Here is an 11,135-nt window from a genome sequence, read left to right as displayed (position 1 = left end):
AATGCCATTAGGAGCATTGTGGTCTTTCAGGTCTGAGTAATGAACAGTGAACAGAAGATTATCAGGAGGAGAGGAAATAATCTGTCCTTGCAGGCATATTGTGCATAGGTTTTAGAAGACAAACTTCACTGTGGTTATTTGAGAAGGGAGGTGGGATTTATGCTCTGTCATAGTAAGGGGTTCTGTAGTGAAGCACTCCTGTACCATGCCTGAAGAGCTGCATGTTGGTAGCCAGCTTACCCAGGGACATATTGGTAACCTATTTCTTTGGCCTTTCATTTTGGGTAAGTAACACCTGAAGCAAGTAGGCAGATTTTGTAAGCGTTCTGAAAGAATAATCCCTGCACATTGACTCCGTGAAGTATTTTAACAGATGATGAAATGCACTTACTCTCATATTTAGTTGTGAAAAATTGTTTTACTTCAGACATTGTTTGCCATAATGTATTCCATTTGATCAGATGATCATGAGTTCATTGTCTGATGTGGGATGCTAGGATTTCTTTTGGTGTTAGAGTTCAGTATGACCATAACAGACGGTAAAGAACATACTTCATTCATCCAAAATCAAATCTGCAGCCTTAAACAAAATGGCATGGAGAAAAGTCTGTAACATCAAAGAGAGACTATACACTGAGCTTGGAATAATCACACCTCATCAGCTCAGGCTCTTTTGTGCAGGTCATGAAAACGTATGACTGTCTGAAGAGCAGAAGGGCAGGGAATAGACATATGCTTCATTTCTAATATTGCCATATTGCAGGAGGTTTGGTGGCATAAGAGGTAGAAACTTGTTCCAGGGACACGTTTTCTTCCCATTTTTAGGAGCAGCGTTGCACGAGTGATCAGTTTTACTGTCTAAGTCGTCAGGGATCTTGTTCTGTTGAGAATTATATCTCTGTTTTGTTTAGGTTTTTCATGTTGACAGAACTGTTTCCAGCCTGCTTTGAAACAAGAAAATGCTTTGTTAAAAACGTGTCCAAATAAAATTGTTACAATTTTCGAAACGTCTTACTTGCTTTTTCTAGTCAAAACTGTTTTCAAATTTGCGCTAATTTGTGGGCAGTTCTAATAGACCCAAAATAACATATTTGGCGAATAAACTATTGGTTAAAGATTTATTTTAACCAAACTAAGAGCAGTATAGGCTTATTTCTGTCACCAAAATCAGAAGGACTAACTATATATCCAGCAGATTTGCTGAGTAAGAAGGTGCATTTTTATGTGGTCACATTTCTGACCATAATTGGACTTTAATATAGAATAACTGCAGGTTCTGAATTCCTGGGCTAACATCTGTAATTACGTAACTGATAATTTCCTCACCAGGGCATGGGAGAGTCCAGGACTGAATGTCACCCAGAGAGGAAATTAAACACTTCAGACACTGAGTAATTTAAAGCATAGTTCTCATATTTGTGGGTCTCATGCATGAAGGACAGCTGGAAAAGACTTGATGAAAGCACTCTGGTGTGTGTATAATTATTGTACTGACTTGAGCTTTAGCAAAGAGATTTTGTCGTGATCTAAATATAACCTCCCAAAACTCAGGCACTCAAAGCTGCAGTCAGAAACCTGAGCAATGACATTTTGTGTGCATTGATGTAACGGATGCTGTAGTGTTAATGGTTACTATTTTTAGTTTCAAGCATGCTGCTTGTGTGCATCCAGGGAGTTGAGAGGAGGTGAGAGGAAGAAATGTAGGATAAACTTGTGTATCTGTCTATTCATTCTGTAATTCTTCAGTTGATATGGTTGAAAACAATCCCATGCCTCCCAATTGCCTCTTTTCTATTGTGCTATGGACCCAGCCCTGCCTTTTCCTGCATCTGGTGGTCAGAAGCCTTTGTTTCTTTTCAGCTTCCCAGTATTAAACTCCAGTACTAATATGAACAGCTGTAGATGAAGGATAAAAGTCTTGAACATCTGTATTCCAGCTCTTTGCACCATACTCTTCGTGGCTGTTGTTTTATTTGCTTTGTACCATTGTTGTGTTTGGACATTCATCTATTTATTCTCAATTCTTCCTTTGGAAGTACAAGAAGGGGAAAATAAAAATCATCAGATTAGTGATAAACCAAACCCAGAAGCATTTTACAGTCTCTGAGGATGTCTGCCTAGCCATTGAATGTCTGACCAGAATGTCAGATTCTCATAAACTAATGTTAAAACACAATTTCTCTTCCATGTGACAATAATGAAGGGAATGCCCAGCGAGTGCAGCTGTAGTCCCATGGATTCATGTTATTTAACTCCTCCAGTTGGCAGTAGTTTTTTGTTTGGATCACTTTGAGCTGTCTTAAAAGTACCTAGATGCTGCAGATACCCTCAACTAACAGACGAGGCTCTGAAGAGTGATAAGAGTCCAATCAAAATTAAGAAAAATTAACTTCCTAGTTCAGGGGAGATGAAAAGATTCAGATGGAATGTTTTCAGGCCAGGATCCTAAAGAGAAAATTAATGATGTGAATGCCACAGCAACTCTGGAGGGCATTGTCTACATGGCATGTTGCCCTGAGATGCCTTGCATATTACCCCTGGCAGAGGGCCACGCTAATGCATCTAAATTACTTCTGATATGTGAATTAGGATGTCTGAGTACTTCTGCATGGCACCTCTGTGTTGTGACATAGGAGCTGACCTGAACCAGGAAAAAAACTATTATTGTGAGAAGCACCCAATAAAAGATGGGTCTTTTTGGCTTCTGTCTCTTGTCCCCCCTTTTATTCCAGTGAATGTATTACTGGAATCTTGTAACATAGCTGCTGCTTCAACAGCTTTGAAAGGATCAACTCACTCCTTGCCTGATCCACTCAGGCATGGAGATGGTTGTTACTGCTGCTTTTGTGAATCATTTCAGTGTTTCCAGATATCTGATGTTTGCAATGGGTAGAGCATCTCTGGTCTTTTTAGATAGAAGAAGTTGCACTGTCTTTGATTCTGGAGAGCAGTAAAGCAGAACTTGGTGCTGCCAGCTGGCCCTTGTTTCTTAACAGGGGATTTCATTCTGCTGCATATGCTGATTTGCATGACATCTGCCAATGCAAGTACCTCAAACTAGTTGTGAAGCTACCTTTCCCTTCCTTTAATTTCTGTAATATGTTGGTTATTCTGTGTGTATTTGATGAAATCCTTTCATTTAGGGAAACTGTTATGGACAGCCGAGCCACTGTTTAGTGTTGCATTGAACTAATGAAACCTGCTGCTTGTTTCAGGGCACAGGGTGAACCAGCCAACTCCCTGGGGTTCCCCCTCGGTCCTTGATAGGCAGGGGATTTCCAGCTGCTTGCTTTGTGATACAGTTCCCTTGCAGATCTCTAAGCTGCTTCCAGATCTTTGTTCTTCTCAGCCACCTCTGTTTCTTCCTCCTGCAGGACTAGGCAGCACAATTCAGAAATGTCAGCCCCTTTGCTCCTGGCTTTACTCTGCTCCTACCTAATCTGCTGGAATATCCTGACACACGTGCAAGAATCCCTGAGATAGCAAAATCCCTTCTTTCAACAAAGATGATATTATTTCAGTGATGCATTAAGAGGAAAAGTCCTGGAAGTCTCTGTGCTCAGAAAGCTGATGTTAACTTAGAGTAAGCCAGGAATTAGTGGAACACCTGTATACATTATTCACATTTAGAGCAGTATCACGCACTTGATGTAAACTGCAACTCTAATGCCACTCTGTGTGCACACCTTTTTTGTAAAGAATTTGGTATTGGACTGTGATAAAATAGTCACTTCAGTTCTGTCTGAGTCAATAAGTTGCTCTGTTTTTCCTTGCAGAAAGACAAATTCTTTGTGTATGAGGAGTACTGTAGCAACCACGAGAAAGCACTCAGACTGCTGATGGAATTGAACAAGATCCCAACAGTGAGAACATTCCTCTTGGTAAGCACCTTGTCTAGCACTCTTGACTTACTGATGTGACTTTGCACTGTACTCATAATAACCCTTTGGTATCCCAGGAATGCTGGGCATTTAGCAGACATTACTCATTCCAGGTATGTAGTACTGGGGATGGATGGGTATTGAAATCACTGATGAGTTGAAGCACAGAACTAAGCACAGCTCTGGTATGAGGGATTTAAGTGGAAATGGGTTTTTATTTATTTATTTTGTAAGAAGCAACAGAAAAACTGAGCAAAGATTGTGAAAGGAATAATGCAGTAAGTCAGCAACAGTGCTGTGACTAGTTCCCAGTGGATGTGATTCCCTGCTCAGTTCTCTGACCAGTTCACCATCTGCAGACCCACCAGAAAAATGTGGCCTGCTTCTGACACCCTTTTCCCCAGGAGTCCAGTTATGGGCAAGAAATGTACTCTGGATGAATTGCTTTCACTGCGTCATTGCTGTTTGTATCAAATATGACCTAACTCCCTGTCCAACCTTTGATGTATTAGTATCAACTCTGGGAGGGACTGTGGCACGCAGCTTTCAAATGCCTCTTATAGAGGCTGGGTGGGAGAAAAAACAATCAATAGATAGTGCCTTCTACCCAACATTCATTCCTTAATTTTCTTTCTTGCATGTTTCTCCTAGCCTTCACCCCACCTCTGCTTGATTTTTTTGGGATATCTTGCTTTCCTGGACATGGGCACATAGCATTTGGAATGGGGTTGCCATGTAGGTGAGGGACTAAGTCAACACATTAGCTTTTTTCCTTAGAAAATGCTATGAACTAATAGGAAGGCTGTCTTTCTGAAAAGGACCTGCTCTTCCCTTTGCTCTTCCCTCTTTTTCCCTTTCAGCTAAATTTCCCAATATAGTACAGCAAAAGAGAACTTCTTCATAAATGTCTGTCACAAGCAGAGCCAGAGCATTCTTTTAGCCACAAAGTACAGGTCTTGGAGGGAGCAGCAGGGACAAGCACTTATGCTTTTGGGTAGTCAGAATCTCTGTTGTGACTGAGTCTTAATGAATCTTGCTAAACCATTAGTTTGAGTCACCAAGTGACCTTTGTTCTTGAGTTCTTCTGGGTGTTTCTGTTGAGGGGAAACCAGTGAGAAAGAGGAGAGACAAAAGTGCATGTAAACACCATCCTTACCAATATTTAGTGTTCTCCACTGCTACTGGATTAGCAAAAGACTCCTGTCTGTTACCAGCAGCTGGCAAACTGATTACGAGGCACATAAAAGATGTCACACTGTCTGCTGTGGCTTGCTGCAGTACCTGAATCCAAGAGACTCTTAAAATAGCAGTAAATATGGGAGGAGAGGCTACACTGAAGTGCCTACTTTGCTGTGGCTGCTGTACCAGGCCTCCCGTTTCTTCTCCAATGCCTCCTAGAGCCAATGCTATAATGCCACCATGCAGAGAAAGCTGCATTAAAATACAAAGCTTTGCTTGTGAGGATAGATTTGGCCTGGTTGCCCCTTCATAGCTGCAGAAATACAGAATGTGGGAATATGTTTGAAAAATCAGTAAGTGTTAAAGGGCAGTTTTGAGCCCAGAGCTAGAGAGAGGGCTGAAAGAAGAGATGGCAAGGACTGAATCACTCAAGACTTGGAAAATTGGACAAGGAGCATTGTGAGCTGGTAGCCAACGCCACAGATCTAGAACAGCCTGGGGAAGGGTTATTTTACAGACAATTGTCTGTAAAAATACCAGTTAGGACTAATGAGATTTATGTATAATGTCTGTGAACATTCCTTGAAGAGCAGGATCGTTGAACTACAGCCAAAAACCTCCTAAATTTCAGAGTGTGTCTGAGCCACACTGTGCTTTTCACAGGGGAAAACATTATCAGTGATGCCCCAAAGCAAGCATATCTTGGCTGAACTGAATTTAAACTTCGGCTTCTGATGACAGGACAGGTTTGCAACTGGGGTGATTTTTGGAGCAAAGTTGTCCAGATTCACAGTCAAACATAGGCATGTAGACTAGTTTATCTGAAACAGATTTGAAGTCCAATTGAGTTCACTACCTGTCTTTGGCAGAAGCCAAAACCAGAATATTCAGGGAAGTGTAGAAAAGCTTACAGGAGGTCAGTATTGGTTTATCACATAGAGAATACAGATTATTGTAATGAAATAAGGACAGGTCAAGGTCTGTAGATTTCTTTTTCCTATGCCAATTCTTACACTCCTCTTCCATGCCTATCCTGATAAAAAAGTTTCCATAGTGAGTTGAGCACCACTTGTTTGAGGTAGTGTGCACAGATTTATCTGTGAAATTATTCATGTGGAATGCAGGGCCCCTCCAAACTTGTGTGAACTCGTGCAGGGGTTGATCAGTTGCTGCTTCTGTTCCTCAACCTAAAATCTGTTTGGACTTGGATTTCTTTGGTTTATTAGTCTGATGCTTGTCTCCTTCTTTACTGTGTTTAACCAACACTTGGAGAGTAGTTATTTTTCTAGGTAGAGAAATGCCCTTCACCTTTTTGTTTGGAAGCCACAGCTTCACAAAACTAATGCTGAAACCCAATTACTAATATTATTTTTTAATGATGATCAGAATTAATGAAACCTGATTTCCTTAAATTTCATTGCCTCTTGCTCCTGCTGCCTACCAGGTAGCTTTGCCTGCATGTCCTGTAGCTTTTTTTGCTGGGCAAGCAGCCGCCTGTGCTGAGACTGGTTAAGAGCTCCGTGTGTGCTGGTTACCCAGCCAGTGCACCCATGCTGTTTGTCCAGCTGTGATGAGACATAATGTTTAGCCAGAGAATTGGTGGATGTGATGAAGATGACTCAATTATTTCAATTCCACTTCAATTTCCTTCAGACATAAGGGTTGGACTGGAGTTAATGATGTGTTTACTAGGTAGTAAGCTTTATATTAGCCTTCAAGAGTTTTCTGGACCAACACTGCAAACCTGATAGTGAATGAAGACAATAGTCCTATCAGTTGTTGGGGTAGGCTGTATTCTTTTGTATTTCAATGGTGAATGAAGTCCCATTTCCTATATCTTAGGTGTGGCAATGTTTTCTGACCGTAGTATGTGTTATAGGAATACAAAATCATGTTAAAGAGCATCTGAAAGCTTTGTGTCTGAGGTAACACTTGTTTCCCTTTATGATTACAGGGTTGCATGCTTTTGGGAGGCAGGAAGACGACAGACATTCCACTAGAGGGATATCTGCTGACTCCAATTCAGAGAATTTGCAAATATCCACTTCTGCTTAAGGTAAACCAAAGAAAGTATTTCTCCAGATGGTTGTTTTATTCTTGGAGTGATTCTGCATTTTTGTAGCCTTGGCTTTTGTTGTCACTATTACCTTCCTGGCTTGCACTTGGAAAAGTTGGATACTCTCCGAAGAAAACGCCTTTTTATGTGTACAGTCAAAACGCTGCCTGATGCTGACAGACTGCTAAATCTCATAATGGTGTGGCTAGACCAGGCATGGCAACTACTGAATAACTAATGCCTTTTGATTTCAGTTCTGTTCAGATGTTTACTAAGGCTTGAGTGCTGTTTTAGCCACTTCCTGAAAAGCTGTGTTCAGAAAATATAGTATCAGTGTTCTGAGGGACTGGATGGCTCTGGGGACTCTAAATGGGATACATCTTTCATCATGAGGTCTTTAGTTTGAGTGTGTTCAGGTCAGTAATGATCAAAATCCTGTATCATCTGACAGCTGTTTGGAGGCTTGTTTGAAAAGTGGTTGGTTGTCTCAGAGGAGTTCCCAGTGGATAGGTGTCATTGCAGAAATGACTGCTGCAGTTGGCACTAATTGGCTGCCTTACGAATATTCTTGCCATAGGAGCTAAAGAATAAAAGACCTAAGAAGAGCCAACTTCCCTCTCATCCCTCCAGGTCAGGGCTGGGTCACACGCCTGGTGGGGATGGGGAGAGAGGGGAAAAGGGGAAAGCAGTTTCTGGGAGAGCTTGCATCACTGGTGGCCGTGTAGCTCTTCTGTGGCTAGCGGCCATCAGTCTTCAGTGATGGCAGTCTTTTTCTCAATCAGTAACATTACATTTACTAAAAGAAAATTAATTAATAAAAAATATAAGAAGAAATTGTGAATGAAATGTCCCTTCCTGAGTTGTGGAAGAAAGTAAGAATTCTCTGGTGAGTTGGTGTTCTTGGTCACAGACTGACCATATCAATCACCTGTATGTCACTTAAAGCTGTTGCAGTGCTGTGTCCCTACATTCAGCATGATTAAAGGTTTTCATAGGTACAAGCTGGTTAACTCAATACCGATCTGTTGTTCCATTTAAAATTGTTTGTTCCATCTGATAAACATTGAAATAATTTCTTTCTAATCAGTTGGAGCTTTCGGAGTCAAATTTTCAAATTCTTTCTTACCGGTGGAATCATTCTGTTGTCTATGCAGCTGTGCACAAACCCATCTCAGAGTAGGCATTCATGCACCATTCCTTACGGATGCAGCTACTGGGATTTATGTGTATACAGCCAGTTTATCAGTCCAGTCCATCTATCCATGATTCCACTTACAGCTGGAACAAACAAAAGTACACGCAGTTTAGGCACTTGTCAGGAGAAACTAATGTGTGAGACAGCTACAAACATTTCTTCCACAGTATTGATGATAGTCAAGATAGGGTAAAGGATGCCTAGATCAGGAAAGCACACAACTGGCTTCAGCTTGGATTTATCTTCAGAGAGAACTGGTTCTGTAGAGATAATTGAAAACCTAATGATGCCCCAGTTTAAGTCCATTGTGTTTATTTGGGGATAGCGTAGGGAGAATTTGGTGCCTGTTCAGTCTGTGGCTTTGTGTGATGACTGTGAGCAACATCCATGTGCACAGAAGAGGAGTTCCTATGGCATCTGATACTGTAAACAGACCAGGGGATGTGGGACCCTAGAATGTACATTCCTGACCAAGTGTTCTGATAGTGATTATGTTTTCTTGTTTTCACTCTGTGGTGTGTTCTGTGGCTATTATCTAGCTGTGTGTTCAAGACTGAAAATCGGAGATTGTTTTGATTCCTTATTGCCTTTTCTGTTTTCCTAGAAACTTCAACCAGAGGAAATAGTGGCTGGGTTCTTAATTTTGAATCACTGTCTACATTTGTGCTGTTACTAAAAGATGAAGAGTTAATCTTCTTCAGATTTCCTGTCATGGTGACCCTTTGTATGAAGGGCGTCACTAAGGAGTACGGAGTCTGGAGACCAGGTTTCTTCATCTATTTATTCCATGCTGAAGATACCTTAATCCAGTTAGAGTGGTCAGTATCTGATGTGCTCTTGCTATGCTTATCTAAAAGTGATCTTTAACCAGTTTTATCCCAGTATTTTCCAAACCTTTTGGACCAGAAGATCACTGTTAGTGCTCCATTTTTATTACATTTTGTTCTGTATCCTTGTTAAGCTTGAAGCAGCTCTGAGGTCAGTGTGGTTTCATTTGACAGATCTGACCACTCAGTTTGTGGACCACCACTCATCTCTCAAGCACAGTTTGGGGGTCTCAGCTGTAAGCCACGCACATGGATGTCTTGGAGAGCTCCCTATATTTCTCCCGTGCCTCAGTGCCTCTTCTTTTTCTGTTTTTAGTCTGACTTTGTGACTGAATCACCCATTGCTAATTAGACCTGCTTAATTTCTAAACTTTTCAGAAAGCATGATTGTGATTTGTAGACTTCTATCAATTTGGATCATCTAGACTTTTATCTACTGACAGAAACTTGACTTGCAAGTTAAAATCTCTGTTCTGTTGTAAAAGCTCTGAAAAATATTTGAATGGGAAAACCTGTCAATGCTATAAATTGTCTGAAATACCAGGGCTTTTACTCAAGTGCCATGAGGATGCTGGCTGCAGAAGCACACTTAGAAGAAAGGCACACCTTTGATTACAAGGTAGTAGCATAATCAATACAATTATGTTTTGGTATGCTTCAGCTTAAGTTTTCCTATTCCTCTGTACTATTCTAGGGTAGGTGTTTTGGCAAGTCTGGGGTTCTGTACCAGGGATTGGAAGAGCTACAGATGGACCAGTTTATCTTGCTTTTCTTCAGGCATTTGCTTTGCAAGGAGGTAGTAAACAAAAGACTAGAACAAAATAAATAGTTCTAAACCATAATTCCAATCTTTCCAGGTTCAGTGGCAGCTGAAGTCATTGGGCTCTGAGGATCAAATATTGGCCTGTGCAAATAAATTGGTGGTTTCCACTTTCTCACGCACGTACAGCTGTAAATGTCAAAAGACCTGGTGGCACAACCCTCTCTTCTTTGAAGGCCAAAGCCAAGACCAGTGAGGCTGAGACTGAGTCAGTGTTTCTTGCTTTCAAGCCACAGTGGGGTAGAATAAAGATAAATTTGTCCTCTGACACCAACATTGTGCCTGCTTTCTGGGGTGGGTACATGGGTGTTTGGCTCTGGTGCAGCTGACCCAGACCCCTGTGTACTTGTTGAACAAACAGCATGAAGGGAGCCAATAGGAGGAGCTGTGACGAGGCATCTCATGATCTTGCATTCCATCTTTCTGTGGATTTCTTTTTGTATACATGCTGATATAAATCACAATGTTTACTACTTGAGAATTTCCTGGACAGGAAATAAAAGCTTTAAGAGAAAGCTGAGGGGAATTTCATTTTGGTTAGGCAACACATCTGCCTCAGTCAGTGAGATTATGCCAGTACAAGGGGTTGTTCAGCTCGGAAACTATCCATGATGGTTAGAAAGTGTAGTTAATGCTGATTCTGAAAGGTAATGAATTCATAGTGAATAAATTGTCTACCATTTAAGACTTGTTTGACACTTGCTAGCACGAAATTACCAGAGTGGACACAAATGTTTCAGACATGAGAACAGCCAAGGGAAAATCCAGGCTAATTCTGTTAGCGCTGACCAGGAAAATGCAACTCTCCAAGCCAGAAAAAAGTAGATTTAAAAATAACACAGCCCTCAAATTAAGTGTTTGCTCTCCCTTTGCTACTGAACTGCAGTTATTGCTCCTGAAATAGCTGGTCTGTATTCATGGGGATTGGATCTTATTTTATCTAATTCCCAGGGCAAACAGAAACTACTATATTCCAACTGATGAGAAAAGTCATAGGCCAGAGCTATCCTACTTTTCTGTTTTACTTTGTTTTTAGCAAGAGTTTGTGAACATCTAGGTTTTTGTAGTAACTTTGATATGACCTTGTTATAGTGTAGGTATTTTAGTATGGTTAAGCAGTTACGTTTGGTAAACATCGTATGAACAAAGTGATTCAGATTTGTCTGTGTTTGAAAGT

At 41.0% G+C, this 11,135-nt stretch overlaps 1 protein-coding gene across 1 annotated transcript in view; it reads left to right on the top strand.

The window, feature by feature from the left end:
* Positions 1–11,135, top strand: part of LOC104411417 (phosphatidylinositol 3,4,5-trisphosphate-dependent Rac exchanger 1 protein-like) — a gene marked incomplete at its 5' end in the record, with an annotated part of 83,911 nt that overhangs the window by 6,417 nt on the left and 66,359 nt on the right. The window contains 2 exon segments of the mRNA XM_010021829.1: positions 3,777–3,881; positions 7,015–7,116. Of these exon segments, the coding sequence (XP_010020131.1) occupies positions 3,777–3,881; positions 7,015–7,116 (207 nt within the window).

Source organism: Nestor notabilis, unplaced genomic scaffold (assembly GCF_000696875.1).
Source record: "Nestor notabilis isolate BGI_N333 unplaced genomic scaffold, ASM69687v1 scaffold8759, whole genome shotgun sequence".
In the NCBI taxonomy this organism is placed as follows: domain Eukaryota; kingdom Metazoa; phylum Chordata; class Aves; order Psittaciformes; family Psittacidae; genus Nestor; species Nestor notabilis.
This window is presented reverse-complemented; position numbering and strand designations above follow the sequence as displayed.